The sequence below is a fragment of the Haliotis cracherodii genome, unplaced genomic scaffold (genome assembly GCF_022045235.1).
Source record: "Haliotis cracherodii isolate W230 unplaced genomic scaffold, xgHalCrac1.p SCAF_2, whole genome shotgun sequence".
In the NCBI taxonomy this organism is placed as follows: domain Eukaryota; kingdom Metazoa; phylum Mollusca; class Gastropoda; order Lepetellida; family Haliotidae; genus Haliotis; species Haliotis cracherodii.
This window is the reverse complement of record NW_027266275.1, coordinates 46,454,788-46,478,260: the sequence shown is the minus strand read 5'-3', so window position 1 is coordinate 46,478,260 and position 23,473 is coordinate 46,454,788. Positions and strand designations below refer to the sequence as shown.

The 23,473-nt window shown below is 39.6% G+C and overlaps 1 protein-coding gene across 2 annotated transcripts in view; it reads left to right on the top strand.

The window, feature by feature from the left end:
* The window catches only part of LOC139469180 (ubiquitin domain-containing protein UBFD1-like), a 280,993-nt gene that overhangs the window by 59,442 nt on the left and 198,078 nt on the right, over positions 1–23,473 (top strand). For both annotated transcript variants that reach the window (XM_071251314.1, XM_071251315.1), the window contains exon 4: positions 15,035–15,070. In XM_071251314.1, coding sequence (XP_071107415.1) covers positions 15,035–15,070 — 36 coding nt within the window. The remainder of the gene's footprint in view (positions 1–15,034; positions 15,071–23,473) is intronic.

Sequence of the window (23,473 nt, the reverse complement as noted above, 5' to 3'; positions counted from 1 at the left end):
ACCCTCATCTTCAAGAGTAGTCTACAGTCAAAGGGAAATAATCCTACCTAGATTTTACGAGGCTTCATTCTTAGTATTTTTGAAATAAATAATCACATATTACCACCAAGCAGTGTTACTTTTAGCATGCAACCAAGAACACAAAATGAAGTACATATGTGAAACTAACTTCATGCAAACTTTCAATAGTTTCTTTAAAGAACCTTACAAGATATGATCTTTAAAGTAAAATTTTGGTGATGAAAATCAAAATCAAATTTGGCCGCAACTATCAAAGATGGCCAATGACAGCTATTAAAATATTGATTTGTTGTGTATGGAGACAATTCTCAGAAAGTTTGGAACCATTTGATTAAGCGGATTCAGAGTTCCATGCTTTTGAAGACATGTACCCCCAAAACACTGGGAAAACCTTGAATTCAATATGGCTGCCAAACCACGTGACCAATGGCCAGAGTCAAAGAACAAAAAATGGCAGGCACCTAAAGCAGCAGACACATGCCAATTTTGAAAGTAAGGTTTGGGAGCAATAGGCCAACATAAATGTTAAAAAAAATCTTGTTTTTTTTGTTATCTGCCCTTGGTCTTTGGGCCTACGGCCTTGGGATTTTTGTGGTATCTGCTTCAGGACATTGGGAATCTTGGTGCCAATTTTGAAGAGATTCCGAGCTGTAGTTCTTGAGTTATGATTGGAACAAAAAACGCCGGAATAATAATAATAATAATAATAATAATAATAATAATAATAATAATAATAAATCAAACGATTACAATAGGTCTCTTGCCTTTCAGGCATAAAGCCCTAATAAACACAACGATTACAATAGGGCTCTACAGCCTTTCAGGCTTGGAGCCCTAATAATAGGCCGCAAGTGGCCTATTATAGGGATTTTAGCCGTTTTTACCCCTGGAACTGGTAGCGAGTCCAAAAACCTTTCCCAAGGTCAAGGTCACCAAGGTCACGGTGCCAAGGTCATTTAAGTAGTTTGTCACAAGCAAAAGTACCCATTTTTGGAGAGCTCTGGCGCGGCTGTACTGGCCTCTATGGTCGTGGCAACAGGTGTTTATGCTTTGCCCCGATCTATTCTATCATTGGTATTGGTCAAATTTGGCTAAAACTATGTCCGCCGTCCGTCCGCGCGTCTGTCCAACAAAATCTTGTTTTGTCTTTTTCTCATGAACTATGTAATGTACAAAGCTGAAACTCTGCAGAATTCTTCCCACGGTTTGTATCTAATAGTGCTGTGAAAATCAACTCATTCCGTTATCAAGTTTGGTTTCCATGGCAACCTGAGGGAAAAAAACTGAAATCCAAGATGGCGGCCAAACGGTTGGATTTATCAATTTTGACTTGTGAATTGAAAATGATCAGTATCCTATCACGGTGTTACATGCAAAATCTGGAACCTATTGGACCAATAGTGGCTGAGATATATGATGTTTTATGCCGTTTTTATCACTTTTTGCATTTTGGCGGTCTTCAATCCAATATGGCCGCCAAATGACGCAACTTTTGACAAACAGCTAAGAACATAAAATGTTCAGCACAGGGGTCCGGAAAATTTAAAATCCCAATTGGACATTTGCATTTAGGCCACGCCCCCTGCAAATAGCGTATTTTAGTACGACTTTTTACACACACATTACAAGTTGTTACGTATTCATAATATGATGAATTGTTTCAATTTAAATTGTTTAATTCACTGGACAATTAATAAAAAATAATATCATTTTAGATATATATGGAAAACATACGTTTGTTTCTGTTATAATAACGATCTGTTAACGTAGTGAACGGTCTAATTAATATTCATGAGTCTGCTCAAGTGTACGCGTTGTAACATTTGGATCGAGACTATTATCCCATATTTGGTTATCACGTGACCTCACGGGAAAAGGTTTTTTTTAATCTAAAGATTATTTAAAAACAAGACGGATGATATAATCATAAATACTAAAATATCGTTGATAGCAATAGTTATTTGAATACTTTTTTCATCTGTTCTTAATTATTGACCATAAAAAAAATTGATATCGATCGTCACAGAAAGCAAAATGGCGGTAAATCAAGATTCAATATACGGCTAGCTACTGAAAACAATAAAATCTGCAAATCCTCATTGTATGTCAACCAAGTGAAAGTCGTTAGCCACAACTTACAAAAGGATCATTCAGACTTTGAGGGTTTGGCAGATCCACTCGACTGATTTGCATCGGTCGACTGGCTGTCGTTAGCTTTCGCTTCTTGTTTGAGGTTACGTATCGTAGCATTGTGAGGATAATGAGGTACATCGATGATGCAAGGTATTTATGTACAGTTGTAAACACATTTTACTCAAATTAACAAGATGTTCTCAGTAATTAATCCTTGATTGATCAGTGTCAACTCAGTTTATTGCCTATTACAGTGATTGACCGATTGGACTATCATGCAGGTACAATGTATTTACAGCAATCAAAACAAACAAAGCTTGTCAGTGTAGATAATCTTCATTGTGTTACAACTGCAGACAGAAACTGCTCAGTCCTAACTGTTGATCACGTCTGGTCAAAATTTAAGAATATCCGGACAATACTTTTTAAAATGTCTGGACAGAAAGATTTAAATGTCCGGTAAGCAATATTTTAAACCGGACATTTGAGATTCCCAATCGGACATGTCCGGCGCATATGACGGTTTCCGGACCCCTGGTTCAGCGTCTGATGCTGGTGCATTGTGGTTATTTGAAGTACTTTCTATGAAGAACTGTAGCAGATACGTAGTTTGCAAAAGTAATTTTATGAGAGGCTACACAAATCCAATATGGCCGCCACATCAAGTGACTTTTGACATAAAGAGCAAGAACAGAAGTTGTTCAGCAACCAAAGCAAGATACAACAGAGGTTGTTCAAGTGCCTTACCTGATAAGTTTCCAGTGCCAGAGCTATGTAAAGATGTCCTGTTAAAAGTTTGAAAATAACTTTGAGCCGGAAGTAGGAGTCAATATGGCGGCCATTGAAGACATATCTCAGTATGTTTTCTCGGAAGTTGTTAGTATGGTACTTGGACACAAAGTATGGAAAGTTTGGAAGCTTTTGAGCTGGTAGTTTGAGCTGAGCAGATTTGGAGAGACAAGTACTGAGAAAACTGGTGAAAGAAAGTGCCAAAACCTTTAAATCCAATATGGCTGCCAAACGGTGCGTTGTAGCTACCATGGTCCTGCAGTACAAAATGATGGGCATCTAATTGCGCTGCCGCATGGCAAATCTGGAAGTCATTGGACAATTAGTTTCGAAGATTATTGCTGCTGAAGTTGAAACTTTGATGAGTTATCTGCCCTTAGCCATTGGGCCTATGGCCTTGGGTTTTTGCTGGTGTCTGCGTCACGATGTTGCTGTCGATTTTGAAGCCATTCTGGCTACGGGTTGTTTTTGTACGTCTGGTACAAAAAACGGCATAATAATAATAATTATTATGGCGGGCTCCAAGTTACACTGTGTACAAACGTCCATGTTCGAATCCTTAAAGGGTTTCCTCGTACCAAATCCGTCACATGTAGGCACAACTTGCAGGGTATCGCCGCTACGAAATTGGCGTGTGCTAAGTCTGTTCTAAACCCATTTCCGACATCAAACATGTTCGAATCCTCAAAGGGTTTGTTTGTACCAACTCTGTCAAAAGATAGTCACCGTTTGCAGGACATTGGCGTGTTCCAGGGGTGTCCAAAATTTTAATCAAATATTACCACCAAGTGTTGTTACTCTTTCCATGCACCCAAGAACAGAAAAAAATATGCATATGATACACTAACTTCATGTAAACTTGCAATAGTTTCTGTCAACAAGCTAACAAGATATGATCGTTAAAGTAAACTTTCGGTATTTTTTTTAATCAAAATCCAAATCCAATACAACACCAACTAAAACAGATATCCAAAAACAGCTATTAGGGTTTGCTGTGTTGTGTGTGGAGACAATTCTCAGAAAGTTTGTAAGCATTTCATGCAGTGGACTCGGAGTTGTTTGCGTTTGAAGACAGGTACCCTAAAGACACTGTGAAAACCTTGAATCCAATATGGCTGTCAAACCATGTGACCAATGACCAAAGTCTAAGAACAAAAAATGTCAAGCAGCTCAAGTAGCAGATACATGCAAGTTTTCAAGTAATCGGATAAGCGGTTGCGGAGCAATAGAGCGAAATACATCTTTAAAAAAATTCTTGTCTTTTAGTTATCTGCCCTTGGCCTTTGGGTCTTTGGTGGGCACTAGTACCCAACGGTCTTCATACACATACAAAATCGAGCCAGTGGTTATTTTGCTAGCTCTGGTACAAAAATCGGCGGAATAATAATATTAAATCAAACGATAACACTGGGGCTCTTCCGCCTTTCGGCTTGGTGACTTTTTAACAGGCTGTAACTTCTTTGTCTGTTGGGCTCCAGTCAAACGGATTAGCATTCTGCATTCGTCCTGGCCCTGGGGTCCTGTTGCATTGCTGAGATAAAGTGCTAAACTTGTTTCCGACCTCGTTTATATTCGAATCCTCAAAGGGTTTACCTGTACCAACGCCGTCAAATGTAAGGAACCTCTTGTGAGACATCACCACTACTAAATTGACATGTGCCTGGGTGTCCCATGATGTTTAAACCAATTTCCAACTTGTTCGAATCCTCAAATGGTTTGCCTGTACCAACGCCATCAAATGTAATGAACCGCTTGTGAGACATCCCCACACGTGTCCCAGTGTGTTCTTAACCCATGTTTGACTTCGACAATGTTCGAATCCGCATATGGTTTTCTTGTACCAACGCCATCAAATGTAATGAACTGCTTGTGAGACATCACCACACGTGTCCCAGTGTGTTCTTAACCCTGTTTCACTTCAACCATTTTCGAATCCCCAAATGGTTTGGTTGTACCAACGCCGTTAAATGTAATAAACCGCTTGTGAGACATCATGACATGTGTCCCAGTGTATTCTTAACCCATGTTTGACTTCGACCATGTTCGAATCCGCACATGGTTTGCTTGTACCAACTTCGTCAAAAGATAGTCACCATTTGCAGGACATTGCCCCTACCAAATTGGCGTGTGCCACAGTTTACCAGAGTGTACTAAACTCATTTCCGACCTCAATATTCTAATCCGCAAATGGTTGGCTTTTAACAACGCCGTCAAAAATAAGGTACCGTAGCAATTGGCAATTGATGAAGAATCAAGTCAGCGAGTCTGACCAACTGATCCTATTAGTCGCCTCCTGTGACAAGCATAGTTGCCTCTTGAGACAAGCATCGGTTGAAAAAGGCCAATTCTAACTCTGGTCGTCAAGGGTAGTACACATAATATTGAACAAGACTGTGGAGAACGCTTGGTTATCTGCAAAGCCAGTGAATGGGGGTTTATAGTAGATTTATGAGGCGCTTCCTTCAGTATTTGTACTCAAGTCTGATTTTTTACTAAAATCAAGTAATACCACCAAGCGGTGGTGCTTTCAGCATGTTCAGTATGCAACCCAGAAAAAATGAGGTACATATAGTATCAAAACTTCATGTAAACTTTCAATAGTTTTTGTGGAGAACCTTACAAGATATGGTCTTTATATAAAGTAAAATTTTCGTTGAAAAAAATCATCAAAATCAAAATCCAATAGGGCCGTCACTAACAAAGATATCTAAAAACAGCTAACAAAGTTTGATGTGTTATGTAAGGAGACAATTCTCAGAAAATTTGAAATCATTTCATGCAGTGGATTCAGAGGAGATAGGATTTGAAGACATGTACCCAAAAGACACTGTGAAAACTTTGAATCCAATATGGCCGCAACTAAAAAAGATATCCAAAATCGGTTAACAAAGTTTGATTTGATATGTATGGAGACAATTCTCAGAAAGTTTGGATGCATTTCATGCAGTGGATTCAGAGGAGATAGGATTTGAAGACAGGTACCCCCCAAAAATACTTGTTTTTCAGTTATCTGCCCTTGGCCTTTGGGCCTACGGCCTTGGTTTCTTGGCGGAATCTAGTACTCAACAGTCTCCATACACATAAAAAATTTGAACACAATCGGGCCAGTGGTTATTGTGATAGCTCTTGTACAAAAATCGGCGGAATAATAAATAATATTAAATAATAATAATAATACATAATAATAATAATAAATCGAACGATTACAATAGGGCTCTAGAGCGTTTCGGCTTGGAGCCCTAATAATAATAATAAATCGAACGATTACAATAGGGCTCTACAGAAATGAACTCAACACTGGAAGTAAACAACACAGTGTGGTTAGTCTATGCCTTTATGGCGACATGATCTGAATGCCTTTATGGCGAAAGTCTAGTTATACAAAGTATACTATTGTTGGAGATATCTTCTTCAATTCATCTGATGGACGTAGATATGGACTCAGTCATAGTAGATGGAAAACCGAATCACTGTATCACAAGCCAATCACTTATCAAGTAATTGATAAATGAAAATCAAATCAATTATATCAATTGATAGCAATTAGATATCAATTAGATATCAGTTTGTCTCTATAAAGCACATCATCAAGTCTATGTTGGTCACTGCTGAGACGCTGGAACACCGCTGAATCCTCACTGGGGGCTGACTGACTGATATAGAAGATTTAACGTGCGCTTTCCGACTACAGCGTATTTCGCACACGGGCCTGGCCGGACCATTTAGTGTATTCCGAGAAGGGTGAAAGTGGTGTGTGCAAGCCAAGAGGGGGCTTTTAGGGGTTGATTATATTGATTTTTTGAAATTTTGAAATTTGGAATAAATGCCGAGGTGGGTGGAGGAGGGAACTAAGGGAGCCGGGTGAGGTGGGTGTTTGTATGTTTATTGGATTTTGGATTGGTAGATTAATTAATTTTTAGATGCGCTTAATTAGGTCTGTTTTGATTAGGAATACGCCTAGGGCCTTGAAGTTTTCTAGTTTATTTTGAGGGTTTAGTATTTCATCTAGAGTAGGAACCTTATTTAGATTGAGGGTGGTTTGTAGTGTGGTTCTGTGTGTTTGATAGTGGGAGCAGTGAATGAGTGCGTGTTCTGTGGTTTCGGGTTGTTTGCAGTGGGGGCAGTTGCCTGTGGTGTGTCTTTTAAGTTGTTTTAGGTGGTTATTTAGGTTAGTGTATCCTGTTTGGAGTTTTGTAATTAATCTGTCAATTTTTTTAGAGGGGTGTAGGATTTTAGGTTTGGCTAGTGGTTTTCTGAGCACTTTTTTGATTTGGCTATTTGAGTTTTGATATTGATTATGCCATTTTTTGGTTATTTTTTGTTTGTTTACACTTTTAATTTCTGATTTTGAGATGGGTAGGTTTAGGCTTATTTCTGGTATTTTGAGAGATAATTTAGCTGCTTTATCGGCGCTTTTGTTGCCGTAAATTCCTACGTGGGCGGGGATCCACAAGAAGGTTATTTGTTTGCCTGCTTTTGTTAGGTCGTTGGAGCTTTTAAGTATTTGGTTTATTAATTTAGGTCGTTTTTTGGTATTTTTGTTTTGGAGGGCTTGTAGTCCACTAAGGGAGTCGGTGAGAATTAGGATTTTTTTGTTGTTTTTAGATTGTTGGTTATGCAGGGCTGAGGCCATGCCCATAAGTTCGGCCGTGAATATAGATTGGTTGTTAGGGAGTCGGTAAGATTGTGTGGATATAACTGGTTGTGTGGTATGGACTCCGAAGCCTGTGTGGTTGGAGATCGGGTCTGAAGATCCGTCAGTGTATATGTGACACCAATTTGGCCAATTTTCGTGTATGTATGCAAGTGTGGTGGTTTTAGCTATGTTTGGGTCGGTTTGTTTATTTATTTGGTTAGCTAGCGTTGTGTCTATTTGGGGTATTTTGAGTTTAGGGGTGAAGATATTTGATTTTTTGCAGTTTTGTTTAAGATTTTGAGTTTGGTGTTCATTGAGGTAGTTAGTTATTCTTTGGGATATTGGGGTGAGTAAGGGGTGTTTGCGAGCTAGAGCTTGGTTTCTTGGGCTAATGTTTTGGTTAATTAGGTTTTGGATGAGAGGGTTTGTTTGGGACGCGGCCCAGAAATTAAGGCTTAGATGTTCCCTGCGTAGATTTAGTGGCATTTCTCCTGTAAGGGCCTGAAGTGAGGTGTAGGAGGTGCCATGTTGGGTGCGTGTAATTAGTTTGAGAGCCTGATATTGTATTGAGTCAAGTTTTTTAGAAAGAGAGTTGTTTAGGGTATTGTATATGGCACAGCCGTAGTCTAGTTTTGATCTAATTAGTGTTGTATATAGTGAGAGGAGGGTATCTTTGGAGGCTCCCCAGTTAGAGCCGGTGAGACATCTTAATGTGTTAAGGTCTTTGCTGCATCTAGTTTTTAGGTTTTGGACGTGAGCCTCCCAGGTGAGGTGTTGATCGAAAATAAGTCCTAAGAATTTTTTTTGTTTTTGGAATTTGATTGTTTGGTTGTTTAGCTGGAGGATTGGGTAGGCAGGTTTCATGTTTTTATGTTTGAATACTACTCCTGTTGTTTTATCTGAGTTAAGGGAGAAGCCCCATTTGTCTGCCCATTGTTGTATTTTATTTAGAGATTTTTGGATTAAGTTTTCTGCCATTTTAATGCTTTTAGTGCGGATCCATAGGGCTCCGTCATCCGCGAATTTTGAAGTGTTTAGTTTAGGGGATAAGCCCTCGAATAGATCATTTATCATTATATTGAAGAGGGTTGGGCTGAGGATGCTGCCCTGGGGAGTGCCATTTTCTAGGGGACACTGGTCCGATAGTGTATGGTCTATACCCACGGTAATTTTGCGATTGTTTAGGAAATCTTGGATGAAGTTTATTATTTGACCTTTTAGTCCTATTTTTTTTAGTTTTTGTATTAGCCCGTGGTGCCATACCATATCGAAAGCTTTAGAGAAGTTGAGGAATATGCCTATGGTGTATTGCTTGTTTAGCTGTCCTGTTTTTATATCCTGTTCTAGTCGGGCAAGGTTATCGAGAGTTGATCGGCCAGGAGTGAAGCCGCTTTGGTCAGGATTTATGATGTTGTTTTGGTCTAGGTAGTGCTGTAGCCTATTTTTAGTCATAAGTTCCATTATTTTGCAGAGATTTGAGGTTAAGGAGATGGGCCTATAGGAGTTTGCCTGATCTGCTGGTTTATTTGGTTTAGATGATTTGAAGGGGATTGCGGATTTGGCTGCGTTGATTATGAAGTTAGTTAGGTTTTGACAGAATGTTTCGGGGTCTGTTGTTTCTAAATCGTTTAGATTAGCTTCGTTGCATAATTCTTGGAATTGGTCCCAGTTGGCGTTTTTGTACTGAAATTTAGGTTCCTGTTTAGGGGTTTGATTTGGTATTTTTATATTTCCTAGGGTTATATTTATGGGAAAGTGGTCGCTGCCTAGAGGTACTGGGTGGACGTCCCACATCAGATCGAAAATAAGTCCTAAGAATTTTGTTTGTTTTTGGAATTTGATTGTTTGGTTGTTTAGCTGGAGGATTGGGTAGGCAGGTTTCATGTTTTTATGTTTGAATACTACTCCTGTTGTTTTATCTGAGTTAAGGGAGAAGCCCCATTTGTCTGCCCATTGTTGTATTTTATTTAGAGATTTTTGGATTAAGTTTTCTGCCATTTTAATGCTTTTAGTGCGGATCCATAGGGCTCCGTCATCCGCGAATTTTGAAGTGTTTAGTTTAGGGGATAAGCCCTCGAATAGATCATTTATCATTATATTGAAGAGGGTTGGGCTGAGGATGCTGCCCTGGGGAGTGCCATTTTCTAGGGGACACTGGTCCGATAGTGTATGGTCTATACCCACGGTAATTTTGCGATTGTTTAGGAAATCTTGGATGAAGTTTATTATTTGACCTTTTAGTCCTATTTTTTTTAGTTTTTGTATTAGCCCGTGGTGCCATACCATATCGAAAGCTTTAGAGAAGTTGAGGAATATGCCTATGGTGTATTGCTTGTTTAGCTGTCCTGTTTTTATATCCTGTTCTAGTCGGGCAAGGTTATCGAGAGTTGATCGGCCAGGAGTGAAGCCGCTTTGGTCAGGATTTATGATGTTGTTTTGGTCTAGGTAGTGCTGTAGCCTATTTTTAGTCATAAGTTCCATTATTTTGCAGAGATTTGAGGTTAAGGTTATGGGCCTATAGGAGTTTGCCTGATCTGCTGGTTTATTTGGTTTAGATGATTTGAAGGGGATTGCGGATTTGGCTGCGTTGATTATGAAGTTAGTTAGGTTTTGACAGAATGTTTCGGGGTCTGTTGTTTCTAAATCGTTTAGATTAGCTTCGTTGCATAATTCTTGGAATTGGTCCCAGTTGGCGTTTTTGTACTGAAATTTAGGTTCCTGTTTAGGGGTTTGATTTGGTATTTTTATATTTCCTAGGGTTATATTTATGGGAAAGTGGTCGCTGCCTAGAGGTACTGGGTGGACGTCCCACATCAGACTTTGTGCTAAGTCAGGATTTGGTCAGGATTTATGATGTTGTTTTGGTCTAGGTAGTGCTGTAGCCTATTTTTAGTCATAAGTTCCATTATTTTGCAGAGATTTGAGGTTAAGGAGATGGGCCTATAGGAGTTTGCCTGATCTGCTGGTTTATTTGGTTTAGGTATTGGGATTACTAGAGCTTCCTTCCATGAGGATGGGACCTGTCCGTTTAGGTAGACTAGGTTGTATAGTTTAAGTAAAGTTTGGAGTAGTTTGGTAGGTAAGTGTTTGATTATTTGGTAAGAGGTGAGGTCTAGGCCAGGGGCTGTTCCTTTTTTTCTATTGTTTAGTACGTGATTTAGTTCTTCTATGGTGTAAGGTTGATTTATTTCTAGGTTGTCTTGTCTGTTTTCTTTGGAGAATTTGGTTTCTTTATTTAGTTTATCTTGGAATTTCTTACTGAAGTTACTGTTGCTGCTAACTTTAGAGAAGTGTTTGGCTAGGTTGTTGGCCTTTTGGGTGGGGTTAGTTGAGTTGTTTATATTGGGGCTTTTTTTGTGCCGTTTGATGCCTCGGATGGCGTGAATTTTGCGCCACACCTTCCTAGCGTCGGTGTGGTGATTTAGCTCCTCACAGAATTTTTTCCAGTTTTTGGTTTTAGCAGTTTTAACTAGGTTTTGCACTTGGTGGTTAAGTTCATGAGCTGTTTTGAGATGAGAGGGTTCTCGTTTAGCTCTGTTGAAAGCTGATTTGCGTTTTAGTCTAGTTAGCTCTATTTCCTCATTCCACCAAGGGACAGTGGGTTTTCCTGGGTTGGATGATTTGAAGGGGATTGCGGATTTGGCTGCGTTGATTATGAAGTTAGTTAGGTTTTGACAGAATGTTTCGGGGTCTGTTGTTTCTAAATCATTTAGATTAGCTTCGTTGCATAATTCTTGGAATTGGTCCCAGTTGGCGTTTTTGTACTGAAATTTAGGTTCCTGTTTAGGGGTTTGATTTGGTATTTTTATATTTCCTAGGGTTATATTTATGGGAAAGTGGTCGCTGCCTAGAGGTACTGGGTGGACGTCCCACATCAGACTTTGTGCTAAGTCTGGCGTACATATTGTTAAGTCGATAGCCGACATGGTGTGGTGGGTTTTGTCGTATCTAGTTGGTTGGTTATTGTTTAATAGTATTAGGTCATTTTTTTCGATCCACTCTGATATTAGTTGTCCATGGTTGTCTAGTTTATCTGCAATGCCCCAGGTAGGATGATGTGCATTGAAGTCTCCTAGGAAGATGGTTGATTTATTTCCTAATTGGTAAAGGACATCTAGGTCTGTATCTTTAATTGGTTTTAGTGTTGAGTGATAGATGTTAATGATTTTTATTTTTTGGTTATTGATGGTGACTTGGATTCCATTAGCTTCTAGATTAGGAGTGTTTACTTTAACTTCCTCGTAGTTAATATCCTCTCTAACGTAGATGATTAGGCCTCCTCCTGTTCTGCCTGGCTGGGGGCTTACTTACTTACTTACTTACTTTGGAGATTTAACGTGCGCTTTCCGACTGATGCGTATTTCGCACACAGGCCCGGCCAGGCCATTTAATGTGTTTCCGAAAGGGGCGAGGGTGGTCTGTGCAACCCAAGAGGGGGCTTTAGGGGTTGCTTATATAGAATTTGGGAATTTTGAGATTTGGAATAGATGCCGATGGGGTTGGGGAGGAGAACTAAGGGAGCTGGGTATGGTGGATGATTGTTTGTTTTTGTGATTTTGATTTGGTAGGTTATTATGGTTTTAGATGCGTTTTATTAGTTCCGTTTTTATTAAGAATACGCCTAAGGCCTTGAAGTTTTCTAGTTTATTTTGTGGGTTTAGTATTGCTTCTAGAGTGAGAGCCTTGTTTAGATTGAGGGTGGTTTGTAATGCGGTTCGATGTGTTAGGTAGTGTGTGCAGTGGATGAGTGCGTGTTCTGGGGTTTCTGGTTGTTTGCAGTGTGGGCAGTTACCTGTAGTGTGTTTTTTAAAATTTTTTAGGTGGTTATTTAGGTTGGTGTGTCCTGTTTGGAGTTTAGTGATTACTCTGTCGATTTTTTTGGATGGATGGAGAATTTTTGGTTTGGTTAGTGGTTTGCTGAGCACTCTTTTGATTTGGCTATTTGAGTTTAGATATAGGTTATGCCATTTTTTTGTGATTTTTTGTTTGTTTACACTTTTAATTTCTGATTTTGAGATGGGTAAGTTTAAGCTTATTTCTGGGATTTTGAGGGATAGTTTAGCTGCTTTATCGGCGTTTTCATTACCGTATATTCCTACGTGGGCGGGTATCCACAAGAAGGTTATTTGTTTGCCTGCTTTTGTTAGGTCGTTGGAGCTTTTAAGTATTTGATTTATTAATTTAGGTCGGTTTTTGGTATTTTTGTTTTGGAGGGCTTGTAGTCCACTTAGGGAGTCAGTAAGTATTAGGATTTTTTGGTTGTTTTTGGATTCTTGATTGTGGAGGGCTGAGGCCATGCCCATTAGTTCGGCTGGGGGCTCCAATGTTGTAGACTTTATATGTAACCCTTAGTCGTCAAGTGATTACAGTCCACGGGGTTGTGAGAATATGAGTTTATTCAGCAAAGGCATAAAGAAGACACTCCTGAAACAATTTAAAATCACAATATATCACTTGTTTCAGAATATATGTACAATAACACATTAGATGTAAAGTATCGATCTGCTTCTTAATAACTCATTACATCATTACAGCAGATACACAAATATATTTCTGCCTCGATATCTAATTGATGCAAATGTACCTTCATATACAATGACAATTTAATTACACATTATTAAACGCATAACTGAGGAAATCATTAAATCATCAGATAACTTATCATGGTATAACATTTATACTAAGTTATCTTATAATAATTAGATCTACATCAAGTGCTTTTATGAGTTATCATGGTGTAATATTTATACATCATTTCATATAATTATAGTTTAGCAAGTAATAATTATCATTAGGTAAAATGCATATATAAAATATCAGTAGTTTCAGTTAAAGCTTTTTAGATGGTTGCTAGCCTAAGGTAATGGGAGCGCATCTTCTAGACATACTATTCAATAAGACAAGTGTTACGTCTACATAGTTTAATTGATTTGAAGCTTTTAGATAAATGCTAGCCTAAGGTATCAAGATCCCATCTCCCAGACAAAGGATATTTATTTAAGTATATCTGTCATCACCTACCGAGGTATATTAGAATAACATTACTTCAAATAAGACTCATTAAGGATTAGCCCCCATACAAGCTCGTCTATAGTGCATTAAGGATTAGCCCCCATACAAGCTCGTCTATAGGGCATTAAGGATTAGCCCCATACAAGCTCATCTATAGTGACACCCTAATCTCTTTCAAAGCATCCAGTAAATATGTCAACAAGATTAGTGCCAGTCCAACAGGATAAACAGGATTTAGTATTCCTCTCTGTCTAGCCATCCATTTAGCATAGGGCACAACCATTCGTGTATCAACCAATCCTATTCCTTTTTATTGTTCAATTTTTTGTTAAATACATACTGGAGCCAGGTTTTAGGCAGAGGAGGGGTTTGACTCTCTTACCAAGCAGACCTCTCTCCCACAGCCCAGAGTGTTGTACCGACTCTCTGAGGCACCCTTAGTTATTTTCTAAGTATATTGTAAATTGTTAATTGTTCTTGTAAATAAAATTGTAATTAGTCTCCTGTGACTCTGGCTCTTTGCTGACTAATTCCCCAAGAAAACCAGCACGTCATTTGGAAGGTATTGTTCACCCAGAACAGTTCCATGATAATTCATAAAAGCACTTGATGTAGATCTAATTATTATAAGATAACTTAGTATAAATGTTATACCATGATAATACACAAAATACCAAATAACCAATGCATTGAAATATAAAATATATGTATAGATAAGCAATACTCATGAATCAGACCCTAATCTCATCACACTCACCTCATTCACTCAACCTATCGTTTGTTTATAAGTTATTTAAAACCTATTTTATTACTTATGTACTTGATTTAAACTAATGATTGAAAGCATAATGTTTAGATTGATATAGATTAATTATTGTTACTAACCTTGATTACTTGATGTTCAATCCATTATGACTTGCTGTGCAGTGCAGGTGTGTGTGCAGCATAAGATTAGCAATGGCAGGTGAGAAAGGGATTTGAAATGAAAGGTATGCTAATTGGCTGACAAGAGATTAACCTAATGACGAGCAAACAATAGAACAAAACACCCTTGGAAGTAAAATAGACTGGACCATTGACCTTTGACACGGTAGAAACTTATCAGTAGCAAATACTGATAAGGACACAACTAATGATAAATAAGAAACCAGGAAATGACACAACCCTCTGTTGAATCAACAAGCTGAAATAGAAAAGACATGATACCTTATCTACACTAAAAATACTTACATATTTACAAGCTGCAGAATTAACACCTACTACAGGTCCTTGCAAAAGGAGACTGAAAGTGAATACATCTGGGACCATCGCTAGGCGCTGTCTGCTTTGTGGTGAGGTAAGCAGTAGATGCATCAACGAGTAATGCAGGATGAATATACAAATGTAAAAAATATTAAGATTTTACTTAACTGTACATAATGCATGCTAATTTCCGTTTTGCAGGTGTTCCAGCAGCCATGCAGAAGTTGATGTATAAAGGTGAGCATAATCCATGAGTCAAATTGGGTGCACTCAGTTTGGACAAGGTAGCCAATATATATATTCTTTTTCATCTGGATACAACATTGTGCAATTTCCTTCTTCACTTCGATCCAGAATGTGCCTCTTCACTTTGTACTCTTCACCCTGGTACCTCCCCTGGTACCCTCATTTTCCTTCTTATTGAACTCTGAGATAATCCCAGTACAGGATTTCAGCTGCTACTTGGACATCTGCTACTCGGACATTGTTTTCTTAATACATTGACTATGATCAAAACTGTAACACAATGTCTCTTCTAGGGAACCTTACTACTCTCCAAGACATAACATACAGATACCCTTAAAAAACTGGATCTCAGACTCTGGACTCTGGACTCTGGTACAGATGCCACACAACTTGATACTGGAATTCAATTGGTGGACTCGGAGGGATCATGTGATGAAGAGCATTCCACTGGTGTTCCCGATGCCCGAACATCTCTTTTATACACATATCTGACTTGGGCTGGGGAGCATCAAGATCTAGGGCTCCAAACCCCCAAGAACGATCTACAATCAGCTGCTGAGAGATGAAGACAATCTTTTACACCCTCAAGACTTGGAAGTCTCATTTGTCCAACTCCTTGGTCCTGATAGCCATGGACAGCACCACCGTAGTGTCATACATACAAAAGCACGGAGGGAAACAAATCCAGCTCCTTGATTACATAATTGTTTGTCTTGGCAGACTCTATTTCAACTGCCGGATGGAAGCAAGACATATTCCTGCGAAATACAACATCTAAGTTGACAGTCTCTTGTCAAGGAAGAAAAGTAACAATGGAATGGTCACTTCATCCAGAGCCCTTTAGACCCATGAAGATCCGGGGTAGATTAGGTCTTCAGGAACCCATGCTTGCCGTAAAAGGCGACTATGCTTGTCGTAAGAGGCGACGACCAGGATCTGGTGGCCAGACTTGCTGACTTGATTGATGCATGTCATCGATCCCAATTGCGTGGATCGACGCTCATGATATTAATCACTGGATTGTCTGGTCCAGACTCGATTATTTACAGACTGACGTCATATAGCTGGAATATTGCTGAGTGCGGCCTTAAACAACAAACCAACCAACCGGAGCTCTTTGCCTGGATAGCCTTGCTGTGGGACATGCCACATCTGGACCCATGTAAACAACTAATTTCTGGTCTATGTCACTACCAGACCCAATGGCTATCCAAGTGGATGCATTACTGTAAATCTTAAAATTAATGCGTCTCCAAATTAATACGACTACTGACGCCTAGCAAAATATGCGACTCAATATCAATGTGACTCCCCCCAACTACATCCCCAGTGAATGATACATCCCCTTACCTTAATCCAATCAAACAGCAAATAGCTCTTCCATAAAAAACAATAAACAGTGTTTTCCTAAAATCTGTTGAGTGGCAGTAAGGAAGTTTGAAGGCAATATAATAATTGAACCAACACCAGTTCACTGATTGGTATGCGGAGACAAAGCAGAGACAATGGTTTCTAGTTCGACCCTAGCAGTGATAACTCAATGGCTGCCTATTATGTAATTCCTATTCTTTGCTTGACGTTGCAATTTGTTACGTGTTACAACTGCTGCTCGATAAACGCTTTTGTGTTTATATTCAAGTTGGTATTTCCAATATCAAAAGTGTGCAGTGAAGCTGTCTTAATTGTTGATAGTCATTTTGGAGACATAAATGCAAAGTTCCATTAATGCAAACAAGGACCACTTGCATTTTTCGCATTTAGTTTACTCTCACTTTAATTTCAAGATTTACAGTATCTAGACAAAGTAATAGGAAGTTAGGGAAGTGAAACATCCCGCCCCATCAACGCCAGTCACAAGAGCACAATAATCTCCAGCCATCTCAGACCATATCAGCAACTGCTCTGATCACATCAACTTGGAACAGGTCCAAATCCTCTAGCAGTATAGATGGGGGTTCTGGCTCACTTCCACTGGAGCCAGATTTATATTCCTATACTGCCACTATAGAGGGATTTTTTTTATGTCAAAATGATGATGTGATTCAATGATCATCATGAGATTAAGCTAAATTGACTCTAGCTCACCACCACCTGAAGCCAATCAATGCTTCTATGATATAATTTTTTATAGACAATGACAGTTTTACCACAACCCCACTGGAGCCAGATTTATATACCTATACATTCCACCACTACAGAGGGAATTTTTTATGTCAAAATGATGAAGCAATTCAACAATCATCATGAGACTATACTAAATTGTAATGAAAATATTCTATATTATTTCTCATACACCTACCATTATTTTGAACAATCGATATCCAACATTTCACTAATGTAAGCATTCATTTAAATGTGATCCAACGATAGTAAAGAATCTATTTTTAATCTCCAACCAGCTCTTTGGTTTTGGCGCGGAATAATTGACGCGCTTGTTGTCTCCCCTGTTCTATGAACTTCATTTTTCTCGTCTTCGCTAATACTACTGGTCTTACGAGAATTTGATCGAATCTCCTTGCGTTGTATTTGGTGAGTTCTGACAGCACTAAACCAAACTCCTCCTCGGATATCTTACAATCAGCCAGCGCTGTTGAAATATGATCCTCAATGCTGTTCAACTTTGTTTCGGTGAGTATCCAAATATTATCATGTTTTATTGCTTTCTTTTGCAACTATGAGATATAAATTTTATCGCTATTCCTGCCAGTCCTGAGATTCCAGCTGCTACTTCCATACCAAGTACAATAGGCGCGGCGATTATAGTTGATAATAAACCAACACCGGCTACACTGAGTCCCATGCTAGCCGTTACAAGCGCAGTGTCAACCCCGTCGAGAGAATTCACAGCTCTGCAATATTTGTTATACAATCCAAGTCTGAACTCCCTCTCCTTATCTATTCGATGTTTTAAGTCGCTTATTTGATGTAATCGAAATCCATCAACTGTATCTATCTTTTCAGATGCTTCATCAAGCGCCGGATGTAAACCCATAATGTATATTATTACATCATATAATAGTCTTTAATTGGTCTTGCTTAAATGTTTTGAGAGTATACATCAACCTTATTAAATGTATATTATGCCGCATAAATATCTTAGTAAATGAAATGCTTTCACCTTAATTTGGACCCCCTCAAGGGTTGCAACGGGTGATACTTCCAATAAATAATACTACAACGTTGACGCTCGTGTTTCTTGAGCCATTTAATTGATAGACCTGGTAATATTTCGAAGGCATCTTCGGGTGCATCTCCAAACAAGACTTCAATAATAAGTGTAGAAAGATCAGGTATAGCATTCAAGTTCTGTTTTATATCATTGAATTCAGTAACCAAATTTAAACTAACATTTTTTAATGCTGGACGACTCAATAACATATGACCTGGGTTTTCTGGCAGGGGAGAGACTAACACACTTTTTCATTTTGAGGGGATATAAGCCCCTAGTACGATCCCACTATTCATTATCTTAGTTAATTTATGTCCCTTACCCGTCATCACATATGGTGGGGCAATGACAATATTCAGTAGCCACTCGATTTTATTATCATCATTGCGAGTAAGATTGTATGGAGTGTTTTTATTGAGTATACTAGCGTCGACATCACTTATATCTCCTAGATTACCTGTGAATACAACTTCTTTCCGCTTGTATACATTATCTTGTAAATGTAAAGCGTATAACTTGCCATTGGTACCGGGTTTATCGAATCCTTCTGTGTCTCCAAGATCAGAAAGCGCAATTGTATGACATTGTCTAAGGTTATGCACTCCAGGGCCTGATGAATCAACCATTATTTGTAATATGGAGTGTTACACTCAAGTATCCTATATGTACAGGTTGATGTTTTACATCTAATACAGAAATTTTGAGATCTGAAATAATGTCCCTCTTTAACTTTTTATATTGTAATGATGAGAAAGATTCCGTTCTACCGCTATTGTTTTTTCATCTTTGACTGGAATAACTCTTAGCAGAGTTGAAGGACTTTCGAGTTGAATATTATTCGTTGTGCTGATCTGATCAAGATGGATGCACAACTTTTTATAGGGAACTAAATGGGGCAATTTAACTCCATGCACTGTTTTGTTGGGTTGTATTATTGATTTTTGCCCAAAAAATCCAAGTGTAGCTTCTAAGTCCAGGAGAAGAATTACACCCTTTTCTCCAGTGTTTAAAATCAGCATCCCATTCGACTCATTTTGTGTGAGACTAGCTCCAAAAGGCTTAAAAATTTCATCAATGAGTGAGCATAGGCTGTAATACCCACCAGGTATAATGATGGTTTTGGTTACTCTTTTGGCTTCATTTAGTAGTAAGTTATTATTTTTTCTCGCAGCACTTATATTGATCCACTGCGTGTAATACGTTACATTGCAGAGAGCGACTTCAAGTTGCCCAGCCGAGTTATCGATAGTATGAAGCAGTTGAATAGACTGACCATTTGTTATTCCTGGGAGTGTAACATACATATTAAATATACAAAGATACTATATCATAACTTAAATATGAAATCAACTTACATTAAGAATCAGTCGATTTTAGTAAGTGCCTCTGGTGCTAAGTTTTTCGTTAAATTTCCCGATAACTTTGAAAAATACAGGGTCATGGCAACTAGCGATAAAATGGTGCATGATTGGTTCCAAAATCCAATGCAATTTTGGCAAAACCAGTTTTCCATATGGTGTGCCACAACGGGATGTGGTATATTTCTTTATGCCCCTGGATTTGAACTAAATAAGTCTGTTTTATCATTTCATGTGTACTATCAGATTAGACGTATACTTAAAGAAATTAGTGCTCCATTACCACAGGATTGAGCATGGAATTCGACAAATAATCCGTACAATAGGTTCGCATATGAACGTATTTGTCAGGAATTTAATATTTCTAAGTAAAGATTGGCGTTTTTAAGGACTTAACCATGGTCTAGGTGTTCCGTACAGTAGACAAAAAAATTTTAAAAAAGAAAGTGATGATTTTGTGCAGCAAAAAACAACAAACAATGGAATATAATATCATAATTTATTTACATTGGCGACAAAGGGGGGCTACCTCGGTTGCTGGTGCTAGTGGGTCGTAAACCCGAGTGATAGGAATAGAGAAAGAGTACCCCGAGGATCGTGGATCCTGGGTTGATAGCTTGTTAGTGGGTCGTCAACCCGAGTATTGTTGTGGATTAATCTGGGATAGTGGATCCCAGTACTAGTATAGATGTACCCTTGGAGGTCTTGAAGCCCCGGATGTTAGGTTAGGGAGAGGTATATGGTATGAGTTGGGGGCTACAGACGACCTGCCTGATGGAGCAACCAAGACAGCCTCACAAGGTGGTATGAAGGGGATGGATGGTGGGAGAAGCATAAACGAGATGTCTTTGATAGAAACGAGAATGAGCGGATGGTAAGTGAAGGGTTAAATAGGCTTTAGTGAGTGACGTCAGAAGCATGGGTTTGCGCATGCTTTGCCGACAAGGAATTGAATTGTGGGATAGGTAAAGTGTAACCTGATCCATAGCAGAAAAATGGAGTACGATGTACAAGTGATGACAGTTCATAATAAAAATATACGACGTTTTAGGATACTTAAAGCACGAGAAGCTGCGGCTAAGGTACTAGTTGTTTGTGCACAAACTAAAATAATAAATTTGACATTTTTTGCAGCAAACAACAACAAACAATGAAATATAATATCATAATTTATTTACATTGGCGACAAAGGGGGGCTACCTCGGTTGCTGGTGCTAGTGGGTCGTAAGCCTGAGTGATAGGAATAGAGAAAGAGTACCCCAAGGATCGTGGATCCTGGGTTGATAGCTTGTTAGTGGGTCGTCAACCCGAGTATTGTTGTGGATTAATCTGGGATCGTGGATCCCAGTATTAGTATAGATGTACCCTTGGAGGTCTTGAAGCCCCGGGTGTTAGGTTAGGGAGAGGTATATGGTATGAGTTGGGGGGCTACAGACGCCCAAAGAGAGGTTGTGTAGCAACCGAGTGCCCCAAAGGACTAATATGTAATGACTTATAACAAAGTTTGATAGCATCAGTCCTTGTACACGTGCCATATAGTCTGTATCACAGCGAGCACTGGGAGGCAGTAGCAGGGGTATGGAATTTATGGCACAATGTCTGTATATCTTCACTTAGCACATAGTGGAGTCCATATACTGTGCTTTACACGGTTTGGTACAACAGACACTACAGAAGAGTCCTGAGATGATTTGGCACGAAGAATGATGGCACACACAACTAACGGTCATGATTAAACATGGGTTGAGAACGATGCTTCACAACCATCTAAATATATACACAAACTGATGTTGTAGACTATGGCGCCTCGTCAGGTCGAAGTCAAGTCTATGCATGTCACACGGTACATAGGGAGATCTGAGCTTGGCGCAAGGTAGCTTCGGGGGTTCGGATGTACCGAGTCAGAGCTCCATCGTCCTAGAGTCTTGATAAGGTGGTCCTCTAGGCGAGCTTGAGCTGCCGTCCTGGCCGCGCCGATCCTGAAAGAGTGTCCTGAATACCCACTGGAACTAAAGCCGGCGCGACACAATATAATGCTGAGCCATCTCAGAAAGGTATTCCTGGTAATGGCTGTAAAGGAGCTGTCCACAAAGAGGGGGTCGGTGTTACGTGCCCCACTCTGTCGTCTGATCCATACAAGTTGTGTCAGGCTGCACACCAGGTTCTTTGTAGCGAACAATGAAATATGTACGCCTTGACGAATGGGGTCAGTCTTAGACACTTTGAGTCGTAAAATGCACCTGGCACGATTTGAATCGAATGTGATGTCTTCTACGCGGATGTTGGCATCGACGTCGAAACTAGATGAGCAGGTAAACTCGCCACAACGTAAAAATCCAAAGAATGCAATGGTGCACATAGTCTCCATATTCAAGTCATTGTAAGGTCCTAGCACACCCTGTCTTAGGAGAGTGACGATCCGACAGAGAATGTCATACGTAATGGGAAGCCTATTACTCTTGACGGGAGATTGTAACTTCTTGTATCCTCTCATCAAAGTCTGGATACGGGCGAAGGCACCGGAGGCTGGGGAATCAAACACAGTATGTAATCCGGCTTGCAAGTAAGTATACCTAATACCCGCCAGGTATGTTTTCACTGTTGTATAGGCGAGCTTAAGGACCCCGAAACAGTGGGCCAGAAAGTATTGGAGATGCGTCTCTTGCACTGGAGGCAGAGTGTCGGCTTCCATTGGAAACAGGTACACACGGATCATGAACTTGATGTAGCACTGCACCCCTGTGGCGTAAGTGTGTCTGGTGCGAGGAGTAATGGCGGCGGACCACAGGGTATTCAGATGGGTATTCAAATCCAGATGACTTGTGAACTGGGAGGGCATGGTGTGGCATTCTTCTCTGCTGTTGGCGCTAGACTTCAGAATTTCTTGAGCTGCAAACGAGAGAGCGCACTAGCAATGTTGTTATGAACGCCAGGGATATGTTGTGCGATGACGACAAAGTTACCTTTAGCAGCAGTCCAGGTTAGTGTTCTCATTAAAGACATAATCTTAATACATTTGGATCTGCCTTTCCTAATGATATGAACTGTTGATATATTGTCAGCGAAAGAGCACGCGCTTTTGTGACCATCTATGTCCCCACAAGATGGCTGCCACAACAATGGGGTATAATTCCAGGAAGGCAAGGCTGTGTTCTACGCTCAATCCACTTAACAGTTTTGGAGGCCATTTGTTTGCAAACCAGGATCCTTGGAAATAACAACCAAAGCCTACTGTAGCGGCCTCATCCGTGTATAGTTCCATGTCACAGTTAGAGGTGGCAGTACAGTCATGGAAGAATGACACTCCATTCCAATCTTTCAGGAAGGTGGCCCACATGTGTAGGTCTTGGGGGCAGGCATGGGATAGGTACACATGATGGTGGAGTTTTTTCACTGTCTTAGAAAGGTCTATCAGGTAGGATAAGAAGGAACAGCCGGGGATAATGACTCTGCATGCATAATTTAGATGTCCCACTAGTGACAGCAGTTCCCGTTTTGTACACTTTTTCCGTCGAGAAAACTTGTCGACCATTGCTGAAATTCTGGACAACTTGTCTCGTGGGAGCTTAGCAGTAATTGAAAGCGAGTCGAGGACGATTCCCAGATATTCGATGACTGGAACGGGACCTACTGACTTTTGTTCAGCTAATGGTATTTGGAGTAGCCTAAAGAGTTTGCATAAAGTGTTCATGGTTTTCTGGGCATCAGCAGTTGGCGCATCGATGGTGAGGAAGTCGTCAAGGAGGTGGAGAATATGTTTGACGTCATAATTGTTATGCAGAATCCAGCATACTTCTTCTGAGAGGGAGTCAAAAAGTTTTGGGGTTGAATGCCAAACGTGTATAGAAATAGAACTCTTGTTCCCAC